The sequence below is a fragment of the Colius striatus genome, chromosome 2 (genome assembly GCF_028858725.1).
Source record: "Colius striatus isolate bColStr4 chromosome 2, bColStr4.1.hap1, whole genome shotgun sequence".
Lineage (NCBI taxonomy): Eukaryota > Metazoa > Chordata > Aves > Coliiformes > Coliidae > Colius > Colius striatus.
The window spans coordinates 24,196,597-24,216,141 of NC_084760.1; the positions used below are offsets into that span (position 1 = coordinate 24,196,597).

At 36.8% G+C, this 19,545-nt stretch overlaps 1 protein-coding gene across 1 annotated transcript in view; it reads left to right on the plus strand.

Moving 5' to 3' along the window:
• Nucleotides 1–19,545, plus strand: part of CSMD1 (CUB and Sushi multiple domains 1) — a 1,065,186-nt gene that overhangs the window by 536,878 nt on the left and 508,763 nt on the right. Inside the window, exons 4-5 of the mRNA XM_061989487.1 lie at nt 6,093–6,287; nt 19,231–19,438. Coding sequence (XP_061845471.1) covers nt 6,093–6,287; nt 19,231–19,438 — 403 coding nt within the window. The remainder of the gene's footprint in view (nt 1–6,092; nt 6,288–19,230; nt 19,439–19,545) is intronic.

Sequence of the window (19,545 nt, forward strand, 5' to 3'; positions counted from 1 at the left end):
TACTTTTAAAGAAGCTTGTCAGGAAACTTACTGAAAATGGAAACAGACTGAAAGGCCTCTAGTGTTTTTTTGATTATTATCCACTCACTCCCTCCAAAGAAGGGCTAAATTAGATGAGGTTGCGTAGAGCCTTGTACTGTCATGGTCTGGATATTTCCAAGGACCGATTTCACAATCTGTCTGGGCAACTTGCTTCAATCCTTGGCTGGTCTCAAGTTGGAAAAAGTTAAGTTCTTTACTGGTGGTCACAAGACTCTGAACCCTGCAGTCCTGCCAATTTTCCCCTACATTACAGTTTAGTTATCCATTTCATGCTCCACTGGATCTGTTAAGAGGCTTCTATGGTGAGCGTTGTCAAAGACTTTGCTGAAGTCATGGTAAACAATCACTGATCTGCCCTAGTCCTCTCAGCCAGTCATTGCTTTAGTAAGGCAATCAAATTGGTCAGGCATGATTTATTCTAGTGATTCCATGTTGGCTCTTCTACCCTACTTGAAATTGAAATCTGGAAGAAATACTCAGTGCACATCACTGTTGAAACACTGAAGAAATTGTTACTGGGCCCAGAGTTGTTTAACATGTTAATTAATGACCTGGTCAACAGAGTGCATGCCCAGCAAGTTTCCAGGTAATAGAAAACATGGAGGAATGGCTGACACACCAGATGACTGGGCTGCCATTCAAAGGGATATTGACAGGAGGGAGAAACAAGCAAACAGAAATCTTGTAGAGCTCAACAAAGAGAAATCCAAAGTCTTAAGCCTCAGAGTGAATAATCCCAGGTACCAGTAATGGATAGAGAATGACCAGCTAGAAGGCAGCTCTTCAGAGAAGAACCCGGGAGCAACTATTTTACCATGGGTCAGCATTTATGCCCTTGTGGCAAAGACCAACAGCCTTCTGGTTTTCATTATGCACCGTACTGCCAGAAGGTTGAGGGAGACGATTGCTCACTTCTGTTCAGCACTGATGAGACCACACTTGGAGTGCTTTGTCCACTTCCGGGCTCCATAGTACGAGAGACATGGGTATACTGAAGTGAGTCCATCAAAGGGCCATAAACGTGGTTAAGGACTTGGTGTGTCTGACCTGAGAGACACAGATCTGAGATTATTCAGTGAGGAAACAAGAAGGCTCAGGGCAGTCTTATCAAGCTGTGTAAATTCACTTCTGGGGAGGGATAAGGACAATGCAGCCGGACTCTTCCCAGTGGTTGCCACTGTCAGGACAACAGGAAATGGACACAAAGCAAAATATAGAAAATTCCATTTAAATATGGTAGACATGGTCTGGGCAACTTGCTTTATCCATGGAGACATATTTGTAGCCTATGTTGGTTTTAAGAATAAAGAAGAATTTTCCAAAGGATAGTACTGTGAAGATTTTGTCATGGTACTGTCCTCTAACAAATGACCTACATGCATCTACAGTGTTGCATACTAATGTCAAAATCAGTGCGGGTAGATCAATTAATTATTCATTGTACATAGCTCCTGGAAATAGAAAGGACAAAGTTGTTTAATAAATTGACAGTGAAATATTACATGCTTTTCAATTGATTTAATATTTGAAATTATTTAAAAAAGAAAGGTCAAAATGTACTGTAATGGAGTTTAATGTAAGTCATTAGAAACTTTAAAAAATCAAATATATTGATTTTGTAGTGTTTTTCTAGGTAGAAACGGCAAGTATAGTTCCACAGAATTCTTTAGAATTTTTTGAAAGCAAATTTTCTTACTTACACCTTAGAAAAAAAAACCCCAAACCATCATATTATTTCCAGGACAGATTTATTAAAGAAAATACTTTTACATTTATATACATATAACTACCTAAGTCCATCTGTTGTTCAGTACAGTGCTTCTAGTTGGGTACATTGAAAGGCTATTAACTATTTTTTTCCTGAATTCCTTTCCAAATTAAGCTGGTTTTCTGATTTGGAGCAGAGACTTTTATTTCAGTGCCACTCTTGCAAGAAAATCTGGTGATTTTTTTCATACTGATTACCATGTTTTGTTCTTTTTCATAATGAAGATAGTTATTTCCCTCCTCTAAAATTATTTTCTTCTGTGACTCTGGGAATATATGTATATCTTATATTTATGTATGAAACTGCAAAGTGCAACTCTTACGGTAATTACTTGGACTGTATTATCATGGACTCTGCATCACACCTATTAAACATCTTGATATGTGCCCTGAAATTTTCTGTAATCCTGATTTTCTCTAATAAGCTACCAAAATTCCTCCCAGTGTTGTAATTCCAAAGCTGTCAAGCATATCAAGAGTCTCTCTGACTTCCTTCTAAATTACACTTTTTCCTTTGTTTATGTTTTTTCCTGTGGCCACCAATATAAAAAGGCAATGTTAGGAAATGTGTAGAGGGCTGTAATAGAGAGACCATGGAACAGCAAAAAGTAGGGAAGTTTGTATTTGTCTGAATTTAGGTTCAACTCAGATGACTTTTTCATTTGTTTCAGGAAGAACAGAAAAAGCAACAAATAACGTGTATCCTTGTAAAATCTTGTAAAGCTATTGAAATAAGTGAAGGGAAAACAAGCACTTTGCTCATTCCTTTCCTCTTTTCCTTCCTGTTCCTCTTAATTTGATTTAAGCTGCTTTCTGAATTGTTGCTGTCAGGTCATGACTACTATGTGTGTTACCGGCCTATAAAAATTGAGCAGCTGATTCACAAAAGGATGAAGCTGTTATCTTTAACTGACATAAGCAGTGTGAGCTTTTTGTTATTAAGGCCTCTAGGCAATCTTTGCTATCGAGTTTATGATACTGACATCTGAGGGGGGAAAAAAAAAATCTATTGTGTTCTCCTGAAATAATCAGATTGAGTTTCTGGAAGGTATTTTCAGCAAAGGTTTAGAAGTTAATTTTCATAGTTTTTTGATTGATTTAAAATCTAGATGCCTTATTCGTGTGAGAATTAATAGCAGTTGAGATTCCAGAGACTTCAAAACTTTCAGAATTCAGTAGAATTTTTATTTTTATACTTGGGCTTTTGAACCAAAATACAAAAACCCATCTTACTAAAACAGGACATTACATTGCCAGTAGTTGTCATGATGTCATGATAGACTTGGAGTAAATATGGGAAAAATACATAAGCATTGCTTGTTGCATATTTAAAGACTCTTTCTAGCATAATGACCACAGTAAGAAAACTTAAATGGAATAAAATAGTCGTTCAGAATTTTATTCAGTTCAATGATAGATACTATTTGTATTTTGTTCCTTCAATATCAACCACTGATGTCCATTTTTAAGTCTATAAAAACACCCATTACCTTCAGTGCTTCTATGTAGTTTATAATTGTTCTCAATACACAGTGAATATCAAATTATACCATAAATCAAACATCTTAATAATGAAAGATACTGTGATACTGGTGATTTTACAAGCTTCCTCCATGAAGTGACTGCAGATTCTCAATCCTGTTGACAGTAGACCTCGTAACACTACAGAAAAATATGTGTCTTTTCCTGAAAAGTTGGCAATGAAAGTTTAAAAGCTTAATGGACATATATAACCTTTGCATTTGATAGATTTGGTCAACTAAAGCTCTCATAATCCATGGATTAAACTATTTTTGTACTATTAGGAACCTTCAAAGGCTAATTCATCTTAGGTCTAGACTAGAAGCAGTAAAGTCTGTGCAGATGAAATTGTGTGGCTACTTCAATATAGTTCAATCAACGTTTTAGAAAAGCACATAAATAATGTATTTGAATGCTTGATCTTGACAAGTGGTGAAATCCTGTGAACATGTATTATTGAAAATGGCCGTCATTCACAGATCGCTCATCTTTTACTGTTTTAGGAGGCTGTGGTAAAATGTGTGGCAATTTCAGGATTCCAAGTCCTATTTTTTCCTGACAGATGTAGTGGTAAAATGAGGTGAAGAAACATTATGTTGTAGGAAACTGTCTCAACACAAATAGGAGTCTGACTTGCTGCAATATAATTTCAACAGTTAGCTAGTACTAGTTGTCATGTATATGGCAGACGTAAATTTACTGTGATATGTTTTCCTTGGGAACTCAGATTATCAGAAATCATAGTATCTTTGAATAATGCTTTTTTTTTTTTAAACCAGGTAACACACCCACTGATAAAAAATAAATGCAGAGTTTTGAATTGTATAGGTATTGCTGCATGCACTAGATCATCATCAGTTCATTTTATGATGAAATTACTTCATATTAGTGTTTTGTAAAAATGTTTTGATTTGAAAATAACAGAGAGATTCCTGTTTTAAATGCAGATATTCTCCTCTGTTGTGTAACAAAATTTTTGTTTGACTTTATCTGAAAATTACCTGTATTAACCTACCACAACTAAAGCAGCAAAAGGGGAAAAAATTTCCAATAGAGAGGTGGCCTTTTTAGTACTGCTATAAAAATAATACAGTAGCATATAGCAATATACACTGTAACATAGAATGCATCACTGTTGCCAATTTTTTTAATCTAAATTAGTATCTTTATTTTATTCCAATTATTCCAATGTCTTAAAATAACTTCATTGTTAAGCATTCATTCTCATATATGTGAATCAAACACTGACTTGGTTTCCAATGGAAATGAGCACATCCAAATAAATATCCTTTTCTGTTAAGGTTGCTGAAACAACATAAAGTTGGGTGTCATTATTTGCTTCTAGCTTTGATAGCTACTCATTCTTCAACCTTAAGTAGTTCCTGTAATGCAAAGAAATCTTAGATGTCTGATCTGCAACATTGGTAGAGTTTTCATCTAACTCATCATTTGTTTATGTTTTGAGTGGCTTTTGTGACATCATTAATACTTATTGAAGATTTTTTTAAAATTTTTTCTCATAAAAGGATGTTGTAAGTGAAAGAATCCTTTCTTTGTTTTAGCATTATGATTTTTTTCCTTTTCAAAATTTTCCTACACAATTTGGGTTGCTGTTTAAGTGTAATTATGATTGTTTGAATGCCAGCGTGACTGAGTAATGAATTAAGGGTAAGCATGCAATAATTGAACTTACATGCTATAATGGCGCTTAATTAACATTGATATATTGATATAATGCTTTACAACACTGAGGATGTGCATGTATTGAGCAATTAATCCTCTCAGCATGCTGGTTATCAGGGTTAATATGGTTATATTTATTCTGTAGATGAGTAGAGTAAGGAAAAAGAGAAGAATTAGTCCATGAAACAAAAGTTTTCTGAAAAAATACTTGAATTACATGTGAATTTTTCAGATAATTTCTTTCAGGAATACATTTATCTTTTGTGCTCTTTTCATGACATGTTTCAGCTTCCTGCACATATTTGTTCTGCTCTAAAGGAAATTAAACAATTTTAATTCGTACTACTTCAGTGAAAGGAATAGCATGTCATTAATAACTTTTAAATGAGATCGAGAGCAAAAACAATTTCATTTTCCTCCTTCCCAGCATGCACTTTTTCTTTTCCTGTGTGGAAGAGTATCATCCATTTTTATCAGCCCAGTGTCACTGTTTATTCATTATTGCCTTCATATTTTCTGTTTCTGTTAACAAAGACTGACTTAATTTTCTAAAACCTTGAGTAATTTAAAACTCATCAGAAAACAAAACTTTAAAAATATACTTTAGGCTTGAATTTACTGACAGTGACCAGTAATTGGATTCTTTTAAGTTGCTAATTTGTCAAGCACAATGAAAACTGTACATAAAGTATCTTCTACTGCCTGGATCCATAATGATATTGCATTATTATTATTTTTTTCAATATTTGCCAAAAATTATTAAATAAAAACTTATTTTACTTCATTCAGAGTTTGGGGAGAAACAGTAAGATTTATAGGATATTTTGATTGAAAATAAATCTACAAACAACTTCACTGAAAGACTGTTAAGCCAAGAACTGAGTTTGAAATTAGGTTTAAAAGTGATGATGTCTTTATAAACTGAAATATTTTGTGAGATTTCATTCCAGAGCTTGAGATCACCTTATTTTTATAAGGAATACTGTTAAAAAAGGAAAACAAAGACCCACAATTATTTACAGTATTAATTACCTCATTCTGCAGGTTTTAACTAACATTTTTCTTCCTTCTTTTGACAGTGTTACCTAGTCATACTTGTGGCAACCCAGGAGAAATACCTAAAGGAGTACTTCATGGTACAAGATTCAACATTGGAGATAAAATCCGATATAGCTGTATCTCTGGTTACATCCTAGAAGGCCATGCCATGTTGACATGCATTGTTAGTCCTGGAAATGGTGCATCGTGGGATTTTCCAGTTCCTTTTTGCAGAGGTAAATAAAAAGACATGAAATATATTTAAAATGTTAAGACAATATTCAATCACTGTGCCATGAAGATGTCTTATATTTGTGCTTTGAGAATAGGAGAAAACAAAAATTTTCAAATCTTTCAATTGTCTGATTTTAGGTGGGGTTTTTTGTCCTTCTAATAAGAGTTAGTAAGTAGATTTCAGAAAAAATATACGTTGCAAGTTCATGATGTTGTCAGTGTCTACTAAATATTTGTTCAATTTCTGCAGATATTTTCTATTCTGTCAGTGTTTTCTGCATATAAATATCTTTATGAGGACTGAAATTTTGTTCATCATTTGTAGGTCTGTGAATTTAACCTCATAATAAAAATTTAAGTGAGGTCCTAAAGCCTGTGTAGAAACCACAGAAATCCAAAGAATTCTATGTACCTTCTGTCAAAAAATGACAATTGTAATAGAGAATTTTTTTAACTGTTAAGAATTTGTGTGAGCTGAACCATTGCCTTAGTGGATTTTCAGAGTTCATGTGGAATATGGATGTGATTTAGACATAGCATATTTTAGATATTCTGTATTTTATTTTATTATATCAGTCTGGAACATATGCCATGAGGTAGCTCTTTCACTTCACTCTGTCTTCGAGCAAGAAATATTTCCCTGTTCTTTGTTTAAGAACCGTGATGTTTTCCATGAAAGCACCATTTACTAGAGTTTAATTTCCAAATGCTGTTGTTCTTCCATGTCATCATAAACTAATTTTTCTGGAATCCATGCAAGATAATATAGTAGAGTTAAATAAACTCCACGGTTTATTTGTTAAAAAATAATAGTAACCTTGTTCTCTTTGGTATGTTTCTCTACTTTTACTGATGCTGACAAGTTATTGTTTTCTGCATTTTTATTGCTTAATATTGTCAGAAGCATTAAAAGCTAGTGTCCAGTAATGTATATATTGTTTAACTGTACAAATGCCATTTCTGCTAGAAAAATTCCTAGTGAATTACTAAGCCTGCAGGAAGACGTAGAGAGTATTGACTCTTGTTTTGTTTCATTGACTGCTGCTCAGTTTGAGAGGTTCTATATTTAAGCTATAGCCATGTGGAGAGTGGTGAAGCTGAACTATACTGCAGATTCATTGATGGTTTGGAACAAAATTTGAACAGAAGTCAAAGGTGCAGTCAATAGCATTTTTATAACATTTAGATAATATAGGTATCTTTTTCCACATGGCAGTTAAGAGAAGCCATGGGTTTTTCTGCTATTAGAAGCTAACCAAGAAATTTACCACAAATTTCTGCAAAATATTATGTAAGTGGCTTACAAAATTTGTCAGGGAGAATAAATGCCCACCTAAATAGTATTCTCAGTTTTGTCCTGAGAACTAAGAACTTTGTTGTCTCAATCTTGGCTACTATAATAGTGTCATCCAGAACATTTCCCTTCTAAAGAGGGAAATGAGATTGAAATGCTGTGCAGTCCAATTCTGAAACATTTTGAAAGTTAATTTGATTCTCTGCAGCAACTCCAATAATAGCTGATTTATGATATGTGACTACTTCTAAACGAACTTTGTATAATTAGGTTCTCAATTCTCAGTGATTTTGAGGATCCCTAGTTGATGGTAGTTGCAGGAGTCTAGATTTTTATGAAGCTAACATTAGGAATACAAATTGGATTAGTAATATTACAGTGGTAAGCTTTTTCTTACAATGAAAATAGCTGTGAGAGGAAGAACATTTAATAAGTTAGCCTTAAAAAGACATCCAATTATTGGAGGAAAAATAAAGAACAAATAAAGGACATGCCAGTAAAAGAGATCACACGTTAGAAAAGTTCAAAATATCAAGTAACAATTAATCAAGTTCCAGACTGAAGAAATATTATTGAAGAAATATTGTAATGAAGAATACATAATCAAGAAGATATTCTTAGAATAGATGAAGGGAGAAAAGAAGAAGAGTTTATGTTTCACTGTAGAGTATGATAAACTAAATACAGAGATTTGGAGATGCTATTTTAAAAACATCTAATGAAGAGAATTGATGTTTTTGGTGTTATCCATGCTTTCTTAGGTTGCAGGTAATTCTCTAATGTAATATCTTCTCAGCCTCTGAGGTTCATACAAATATGATTGTGAAAGTATAAAGAGGAGAAAAAAATTTCTTGATCCCATCATTTATCATGTTTTAAAAAATAAAAGGGAAAGAAAAGAAAATTTCCCAACAATTCTGCTTATTGATGTTGCATTATATGATAAAGTGAGAATATTTTCCCAAATCTAATATTTAGAGTGACATGGCAGATTCCTTCCTGAGCAAATTTCTTCACTTTCAGAATAATCTGAATTGATGCAATGTTTACACTGAGATGAAATTTTAATTAAACTCATTGTGACTGGTCAAAAAAGTCAGAGAAGTTTCTCCTCAGGTGCAGGACTCTGCACTTCCTCTTGTTGAGTCTCAGGAGGTTCCTTTCTGCCCACCTCTCAAGTTGATTGAGATCTCGCTGAATGGCAGCACAGCCTTCTGGGGAATCAGCCAGTCCTCCCATTTTGGCATTATCAGCCAACTTGCTGAGGGTACATTCTGTCCCTTCATCCAGGTCATTGATGAAGATGTTTAACAAGACTGGCCCCAGAACCAACCCCTGTGAAACTCCACTGGCCACAGGCCTCCAACTTGCCTTGGCTCCGTTCAGTCACCACCTTCTGGATTCTGTCATTCAGACAATTCTCGATCCACCTCACCCAAGCCACTCATCCAAGCAACACTGCCTGAGCTTTCTCATGGGGATATTATGGAATACAGTGTCAAAAACCTTGCTGAAGTCAAGGTAGATGATATCAACTGCTCTTCCCTCATCTAGCCAGACAGTTATATTGTCATAGAAGGCTATCATGTTGGTCAAATAGGATTTCGCCTTAGTGAATCTATGTTAAGTACCCTTGATAACCATGTTTTCCTTCATGGGTTTTAAGATGGCATCCAGGATGAATTGTTCCATCACCTTTCCAGGGATGGAGATGAAGCTGAATGGCCTAGTTTCCCACATCCTACTTCTTGCCTTTTTTGAAGACTAGAGTGACATTGGCCTTCCTCCAGTCCTCAGGCACTTTGCCAGGACTCCGTGATCTTTCAAAAACGATGGAGAGTGGCTTAGCAATAACATCATCCAGCTCTCTCAGCATTCGTGGGTTCATCCTGTCAGGCCCTATAGATTTGTGGGTGTCAAACTTGCCTAGTAGATCCCTCCTCAACCAAGAGAAAGTCTTCCTTTCTTCAAACTTCCTCTCTATCTACCAGGAACTGGACTTCCTGAGAGCTGGCCTTGGCAGTGAAGATTGAGGCAAAGAAAGCCTTAAAAACAGAAGTAGTTCTGCCTTCTCTGCTTCCTCTATCATCAGGACACTTGTTCAGCAGGTTCACATTCTCTCTAGTCTTCCTTTTGCTGCTGATGTATTTGAAAAAGCCCTTCTTATTTCCCTATATTTCCTTTGCCAGGTTTAGTTCCAAAATGGACTTTGAATCTTTGGCCTTCCTGGTTTTGTCCCTGCATACTCTGGCGATGTTCCTATACTCTTCCCAAACAAAAAGGGCCTTTTCCACCTCTCAGAGATTTCTTTCTTTTCCCTGAATAGTTTCAGTAGTTCTTTTTCATCCATGTTGGCCTCTTGCCTCCTTGTCTTGTTCTTCTACTTGTGGGAACACGCCAGTCTTGGTCTTGGAGGAAGTGGTGCTTGAAGATTGACTAGCTTGCTTAGGCACTCATCAAGAATCCTGTCCCATGAGATTCTTCTAAGCAGGTCTTTGAAGAGGTCAAAGTCAGCTCACCTGAAATCCAGGGTCACAACCTAGCTTGATGTCTTGCTTTTTCCACAGAAGATCTTGAACTCCACTATCTCATGGTCACTGCAGCCATGGCTGCCTTCAACCTTCACATCCTCAACCAGACCTTTATTTGTTAACACAAGGTCCAACAGCACACCTTGTTGGCTCCTCAACTACTTCTGACAGGATATTGTCATTTACAGGCTTAGAATCCTCCTGGACTGTGAGTGGCTTTGCCAGCAAATATCAGGGAGGTTGAAGTCCTACCATGAGGACTGGGGATTGAGACTGTGAGGCAGCTTTTAGCTGTTTGTAGAAGGCCTCATCCACTTCCTCTTCCTGATCAGATGGCCTTTAACAAACTCCCATAATAGGATCACCCACACTGCCCTGCCTCTTAATTCTCACACATAACCATTCAACCTGCCCCTCATCCCTTCCCAGGCACAGCTCAATCCACAGAAATTACTCTCTCACATAGCAACTCCACTCCCTCGCCTTGTTGGCCTGCCTTTCCTAAACACATAGCTGCACTCCAGTCATGGGAGCTGTCCCACCATGTCTCAGTAACAGCAATGAGGTTATGGCCCTGTATCCCCACCTACTTCTCCAGTTGCTCCTGCTTATTCCCCAGGCTGCGTACATTGGTATAGAGGCAACGCAGCAATAATGGTGACTAGAGTCACCAGTGAGTGACTAGATCATACTCATACCATAGAGATATGGACACAGCTATAGGTATACTTTCTTATATATATGCATGTGTGTCTGTATATTTACATATGCATATATTTCTGTTTATTGTAGGTTGGAAGGGATCTGATACAGTGTCCTGGTTTAAGCCCATCAGGGAACAAAAGACCATGATTAGCTTCAAGTACCTAGGAGGCTGAGAATTGCCTAAGGGCAGGGAGAGTTTAATTGCCGCTTAAGGTTCAGGACAAAACAGAGCAGGCTACTTGGCTTGGGGAAGAAAACAGAAAATAATTTAATGCAACACCAACTAAAACATTACCTTAAAACCCCAAAACATAACCAAAATAAACCAACACAGAGTAGTACAACAATGAAGAGTCCAACCAGCCCTTTAAGAACACCTTCTTGCCACAACTCCCTCCTTCCGAGGTTCAGAGCCCTGATCCCAGTGTTTTTACCTCCTCCCCCTCTGAACAGCTCAGGGCCCAGGGAGTGGGAGTTTCAGTCGATCTATTCATAGAATCATAGAATCATAGAATGGTAGGGGTTGGAAGGGACCTTTAGACATCATCTAGTCCAACCCACCTGCAGAAGCAGGGTCACCTAGATCAAGTCGCATAGGAACATGTCCAGGCAGGTCTTGGAGACCTCCAAGGAAGGAGACTCCACAACCCCTCTGGGCAGCCTGTGCCAGGGCTCCCTCACCCTCACAGTGAAATAGTTTTTTCTTATGTTTAAGTGGAACCTTCTGTGTTCCAGCTTCATCCCATTACCCCTTGTCCTGTTACTATCTACTATAGAAAAGAGGGATGTCCCAACCTCCTGACACTCACTCTTTAGATATTTATAATTGTTAATAAGATCACCCCTCAATCTCCTCTTCTCCAAAGAGCCCCAGTTCCCACAGCCTTTCCTCGTATGAAAGATATTCTATACCTTTGATCATCTTGGTGGCCCTGCACTGGACTCTCTCCAGCAGTTCCCTGTCCCTCTTGATCTGAGGAGCCCAGAACTGGACACAGGACTCCAGATGAGGCCTCACCAGGGCAGAGTAGAGAGAGAGAAGAACCTCCCTCGACCTGCTGGCCACACTGTTCTTGATGCATCCCAGAATACTATTGGCCTTCTTGGCCACAAGGGCACATTGTTGTCTCATATATATATATATTCCTGATAGCTTCTGCCATTTGTCCCTTCTCAGGCTAGGTGGACTCAGCACCCATCCTCCCTGCAAGTCCATGGGGTACCTGACACATACGGCAGCCCTGTACGGTCTGCTCTGATGCACAGCTCCTCTCTGCCTCTCGTGTGGGGCTGCCCTGCGGTGTGCAGGCTCTCCAGCACGGCCTGGGCCATGGCCGCCTCCTCACACAGTCCCTCGCCCATCCGGGTGCACTCACACGGAGCTGCTGGTAACTCGCAGTCCTGCCATGGCCCTGCATGGGTTGCAGGGGTACAGCTGCATTCTCTCCACGGCTTGCAGAGGGGTCTCTGGTCTATGGCTTCTCCTTCCTTCCTCCTTCTCTGGCTGAAGGGTCCGCGTGGTCACCTCCATCTCGTATCACTCTTACACCTCCTGCCAGCACTTCAAATTCCCATCCCCTCAATAGGTATGGCAGAGGTGCCAGATTGGCCCAGCCGGGCTGGAGGTGGGTGTGAACCCAGGAGCCGGAGGAGAGTCCAAAAACTCTTTACCGGGTCTTCACTGCACTCTGCTCCCCCTGTTACCAAGCAAAAGCTGCTCCTTGCTAAATCATGACATACAGAAATGAAAAGATGCAAGGTCCAAGCTGGATCTCTGCAATAAGGTGGCTGGAAGACAGGGAACAAGAAGTGAAAAATGTGTTGAATTTTACAATGAAAATAAAGTACCCAGAATGATACAGTAAATTCAAAGAGTTCTCAGAGGGGACTACTGTCTGACCATTAGGAACAAAATCAAATTTAACATCACAAGAAGATACAAATTTTTGCTACAAATGAAAAACAAACCTTAGGGCCAGTTATAAAAAGATGAAAGATTTCATAACTGCACATAGACTTCTGGGAATAACTGGATTAAATTCCCTAATTATTCAAAAAGGTGGAAAAAAGAGTGAAATCTGCAACACTCATTAATTTGCCCTCAAAGAATTCAGTCCTTTCACTTTTTGCTTCTAAGTTACTGCTTTACTATTAATCTGTTGCAGACTGTTGTTTTAAGGGTTCATGATCAGTATTAAAATAAAAATGTATTCTGAAGTGAAGGATTATCATATTACTGGGGTAAAAATCAGGATACTGAACTGAAAAAGAACAGTCTTTACAGTCTATCCAAAGACTGCTATTTTATTTCTGTGGGAGAGAGTATGAGATTCCAGGCTGTTGAGTAATTTTTTTAATTTCTTAATGAAGTTAAGGTGGCAGAGTTGGGGTTTTGATCTTAAGTTTGCTCAAGAACATACTGTCAGTTAGTAACTGTACTTTTCTTCCAGATTAGCAAATAGTTTATCCATCACTATGTCTATCTTACTAAGAATTTATGGGTTTTTTTTGTTACTAATAGATCAGATGAGTTAATGAACGTAACATACTGATATAATAGGAAAAATAAGAATTGTAAAAGACTACTACATTAAGGACAATACTTACAAAGAAAAAAACAAACCAATCTCAAAGCCTAGGAAGTATAGAACTACTATACTGAATTCAATATTGTCAGAGCCAGTAATTATGGGACATCCCCACTGGGGTGTGCTTAGGTTGAGCTTACTGAAACATCCAAGTAGCACTGCAGCTGCAATAGATGCCTAAACAAATGGCAACAATTTCTATGTTTCTATTTTATGCATACTATTAACTTGAAGTGAGAAATCTGACTTTTTAGTACCCGTAAAATACGCACTATTTTACTAAATTACAATAATTTCTGAAATTTTAACAAAATATATCCCATTCTACTTAGAGAGCAATCCAAATTATTTTGAAGTATCCTTTGAAAACTCTGGAGATAGAAAGAAAATTCATCCTAGATGCACAGTCTAATGAGTATTCAATTTATGTGAAGCTGATCAAGAGCAAGAGAAGAAATTGAGAAAGGGAGGCAAACTGATTAGAGCCCTTATCTGAGATGCAGTGCATCTGGATTCAAGTGATGATAGGGGAAGAAAACCCAACCTTCTTACAAGTTTCTATTTTTTAAAACACAGGAAAGAAGCACAGGTGTTGACTTTTATCTATTGAAAATAAGATCTGTAAAAAGTAAAAATATTAAAGATTAACAAGTAGTTAATTAACAAGTAATTTTGATGGTTCAAGAGCTAGCTACCAGTTGGAACTAGATTAGATCAATGAGTTGTCTGATAAATGTCTAATGCAACACCATTGTACCACTTAACGTTTTTTTTGATCTTCACAAATATGGCAGTTTAGCAGCTTGGCAGCTGGCATTGACATACTAAAATTTATTTTTAAACTTGGTATTGATGTACTATGGCTTAATTTTAGGTTTTTGTTGGTAAAACTTTTAAAATGGTAATTTAAAAATCTTATTTTAAAAAGTCTTTTAACTAATTCCTTGTATTAACTATTTCCAAAATATTCAAAGCATATATGTGGGAAAGTAATGGATCTTGATTATGTCATAGCTGTGTTTTCTGTACTGAAGAATTTTATTAAATTAAGCACAGTAATCTACTTTTTTCACAAATGAACTACAGAAAAAACCTGCCCTTTAATAGAGCATTGAATAAGTCTTGGAATCACAGAAAGAATCTGAAGTTTGGAAGGGACCTGTAAGGATCATTGAATCCAACTCTTTGCTTTTCACAGGTCTAAATAAAACAAAAATATATGACTAAGAGAGTTGTCCAGATACTCCTTGAACTCTGACAGGTTTAGTGCTGTGACAGCTTCCCTGGGGAACATGTGAGCAACCACCCTCTCAGTGAAGAACCTTTCCCTAATGTCCAATCTGAACTTCCCCTGATACAGCTTCATGCCAGTTCCTTGTGTCCTGTCACAGGTCATCAGGGAGAGGATATCGGCACCTCCCCCTCCACTGCCCATCTTGTCCTTTACAGGACACAGATCTAACAGCTTCATCTCCTGTTTGTATTGAGGTGTCCAAAACTGCACATGATACTTTGAGATGCACTAGTGCAGTGCAGAGTGGGACAGTCACCTCCATCAACCACCTGGCTATGCTGTGCTTGATACACCCCAGGACATGGATGACACTTGGCTGCCAGGGATAACTGCTGACTCATATTCCACTCGTCATGAACTCAGACCCCTTAGATCTCTTTCTATGGAGCTACTCTCCAGCCTCAATAAATGAAGAAATGTTTCAGTAATATTTTTAGTAAGGCATGCTAAATAATGTGTGCCTGTGGTTACCTCATTTAGCACCCTTTAAAGCTTCAAATTTCTTTAATTGGTAAGACTTACAAAAATGTGACTCAAAATGGCAATGTGTCATTTGATGACAATTTGTAAAATACCGAGCTTTTAATCGAATGTATTTTGTTGCTACTGATAAAGAGTTAAGGAAATGAATACAAATAGTATAACAAGAAAAACTTTTTTACTATTATTTTTGTACTTTATCACAGCTATATTTTCATCAGTTATGTCACAATAGTAATGTAGTATATAATCCATCTTTCAAATGAGGACCTTATAAACTAAAGTTGAATAGCCAATTCTGATCATTTAATTTTGTATTCTAAATTAATTTTGAAAGGGGTTTTAATTAATTTTGTTTTTTATGCAATGAACCTTTTTACTTACATAAATATTGTATTAGCTTTTGTATGAAAAAGGAATATTGAATACAGAACTCTGGAAGTTCTCTGCCCTGTGGAAGGCATCTGTGTAGGAAGGAGTGGAAAGTCCAGTAAAAATGACTGAATGTTCAAAAGATATCTAAAACAGTTTAAATCAGAATGTTTTATAGGATACTGTTTCTGTTCGTACCTCATCCTTAGATATCTGCTTAGCAAGCCTTGCATCTCACTTGCAGCAATATCTGATTTATGCAAAACACAGCGTGCCCAGATTGTCAGATTGTTATTTTTGGTGAAACGACTCTTTCTATTTTGAAGAAAAATGTAACATTTTTCACTGACTGCCATGATTTTTCAGTGATTGTTTTGATTTCTACATACATTAACTTGATGGCTATGTTTATCTGTTTTATCTAAGCCATACTTCTATGCAGTATGTAGGCTTTTTGTCAAGTGGTTCCAGCCACATGTGTTTGTACATGTACTTTATAGAAGATACATGTTCTCTAAATTGAGAGTACTCAATTGCTGACTACTGAGAGATCCAAATGTTTGTAGCTTTATACTACAAGTAGTCATTTATGCTGATACAAACACCACTTTGTGCAGTTGCTTACAACTTGAAAATAACCATGAGTGTTTGGAATTAATTACTTTCACATTTTAAAATGTAATTTGTTAATCACTTAGTGTTTGAATTCATGAAGCCTGAGGCACTATATGCTATCAAATTACTCCAACCACAGTGATACATTAAGATTCTCGAGCACTGTTCTACCTCTCTCAGAATCATAACACAGAGAAGGCCATGGCCAAGAACAAACAGTCCAAGGAGTCCAACTTGCTCTGGGGCCAGCTGATGAAACATGACATATGTCTGAACAATTTATGTTGCCTTCTTTCTGAGTGGTGTGGCTACATCCAGCCTTCCTGTGCTCACTCTTAGGCAATTTATTATGTTTTAGCATTCAATAGTCTGACTCCTTTAGCTTGGGTGCAACCTATGTTGAAGGAAGTCCCCAAATCACAGGCTCCTGGAACATGGGAAATATGGCAGTGGAAAGATCATTCTGTGCATCTGCTTTTGCCACAGTCTTTCCTGAACACATCCACATCTGTCAGAGAGAAAGTATTGACTCTGGTCAGAGTTGGTTTCTGTGGTCTTACCTGACCAATATCACTTTCCATCTCTGAGAAATCTTGGTTTCTTGCAAACCTCTTAGAAATGGTGTTATTGAATAGATTAAAAAGCTTTGCATCCCCCTGGGCAGATAACTGTAGTAGCCAGAGTTCCTTTGATTTTCACTGGTAACGCACAGCGTATATATTTAGATTTTTGTAAGTGATTGCCAGAAATAATCAACTGTATAAGCCTTCCTTGTAAGCTGTAAAATTCAGAGCTTTAGAGCTCAAAGCTTATTCAAGGGCTCTGCAGCAGAAACACTGAGTAGCATTGTAATTACTACTAGCATCTTACTTAATGTCAGTATAAACACAGTGGGACATTGAGAACATTGTTCATAACAAAGTTTAATATTAAGTAGCTGGTACCGAAGAGTTATGCCTGACTTAGGATTTTCTGCAGATCTTACTGGCTATCCTGGATGAGAAAAGCCTGCTTGCTGGCTTTCAAGAATACAGATAAAACCTCTATGCCTTATCAACTGGAACTCGTACCCTTACATTTTAATTGTTAAAAAAACCTCAAACAACAAACCCACACTGTTATGACAAAATGTGAATAAATAGAAAGCCTAGAAAAAATTAGATAGTGGAAATTATCAAGTTTTCAGTTTTGATGCTTCATTCAAACTCTGATAATGCCAATGACCAGAGTGGAAACCAATTACTCAGTGTTAGTTTCTGTACTGAAGCATTGGCACGAGATGTATCAAGTTAACTTGTTTTTCTTTGCTGAATTAGATGATCATCTGAAGTGAGTGCTTGAAAGCTATACACGTTAAAAAAAAAAAAATAAGGAAAATATGCATAATTCTAGATATTATTGGATAACAAACCTTATTTCTCCTTTTTGATTTTTTTATCGATGTACAACAGTTTATAAATTATTGTAAACTTTGCATGTATTATGAATCAGGAATTGTGACTCTGATCTTTGGCATTATCCATGAGTTCTTTAATTTTCACTTCCTTTTCCCTTTCATCCCTTGGAGGCACAGTGGCCCTTTCAATAGGCACTGTAAAAAAAGCCATGAATTGAGGGAGAAATCAGAGAAATGGCCTAATTTCACCAACAGAAAGAAATCTTTTAGTAGTGTAGGTCTATTCCACCCCTAAATCTCCTTAATTTAAAAAATAAAACAAAGATCAGGGTCCAGAAGTTAAGATACAAAATTTATCAAAAAGATCTAATCTCCTCTGAGAAATTTGTGTGCCAAGAAATCGTGAAACTCAATAAGGCTTTTATAGCCAAGGTTATGTTATATTTCTTTATGTCAAAATTTACTTTGCATGTAGAAAAGATCTTCATCAACTTTCTCTCATCTTTTTAGTCAAATTAATGGTCCATGCAATACTTAAATGTTAAAGAAATTACTCTGTTTCTGCCTTTCCCCCGATTCTCCCTTTTATTTCAGTCTCTTATTAGCTATTTGTCCTCTTTTATTAGTCTCCTTTTTTTTCTAATGTCCAGGCATAGTATTGTTCTTCCTTTGATTCAAATGAATCCCTTTTCCTTCAAATCTTCCTTTAAATCTCACTTTCACTGACAGCCTTTCAACTATGACTGAGAAAAACAGCTCTACTGCTACCACTGTTGTCTTAAACAGCTATTCAGTTATTATTGTAATTAGGCCTTAAGTTCCTTGTATCATACACCTTGCCAAACTATTAAGTCTTCACTTGCACTTAGAGTATGCAAATACTATCTAATGATAATAGCATTAAGTAAAGATGATAAAACAGATAAAAAATAAATGCTTCTCTGATCATTCACCTATACAGAACTATTTTTGATTGCTATTGCTGGAGCTTTTGTCACCACGTTATAGCACATCAAAAGCCACTTGATGATTTTTTCATTAGTTTACGCCAGTGAATTGTGTGACATGGGTTAGTTTTGTTTTTCTTTGCTGAACTGTGTGTATACTAATAAAAAACAGCATATCTTTAAAGCTTTCAAAGAAACCTTAGGGAGCAAGGAAGAATACAAGAAGTCTGTTAAATCCTTTGACAGCATATCAAGTGGCATTCTAGACTCAGCAGGAAATTTCTGTGCATTGCATTTTTAAAAATTTGGTTAGTAACCAATAATAACAAAAAAAAAGTTAAACATTTTAAAGTTTTAATCTCCAAGAGACTGATTTTCTGTGATTCTCTGCCTAGTTCTTTCACAGAAATGAAGTATGAGTTTTCCAAATAAATTTGTGCTAGGTATCTCTGCTAACCTTATCCTTGTGTGACCAAGCACTGAAAGTGTCACCAACAAGGAAAAAAATCAAAACCCCCAAACCAAAAATCTCTGCACCTTAAGTTCAGAAAATGTTCTGTTCTGTTCCATTCACCTGGAAAGGATTTTGTGTCTCTGTGTGCATATATCTGTGGATATTCTACACACAGAAGAGAAGAGCTGGATTTGCTATGGCAGAAGCAAGGATGATGCTTCACTTATTTAAAGTGCAGCTCCAATAGTAACTGATATTCTTTTCATCAGCTGAAGGAGCTTGTGGAGGGACATTACGTGGGACAAGCGGAACTATTTCAAGTCCTCACTTTCCTTCTGAGTATGAAAATAATGCTGATTGCACATGGACCATACTGGCTGAACCAGGAGATACCATTGCTTTGGTCTTTACTGACTTCCAGTTAGAGGAAGGATATGACTTCTTAGAGATCAGTGGAACAGAAGCACCATCAATATGGTAAGTCAAAGATGTTGTAAAGATCTCAGTTTCTGTTTTCCTTTTTTTTTTTTTTTTGGTAAACATTTTGAAAATATATTAAAGAGTATTTAAAACATTAAAGTATT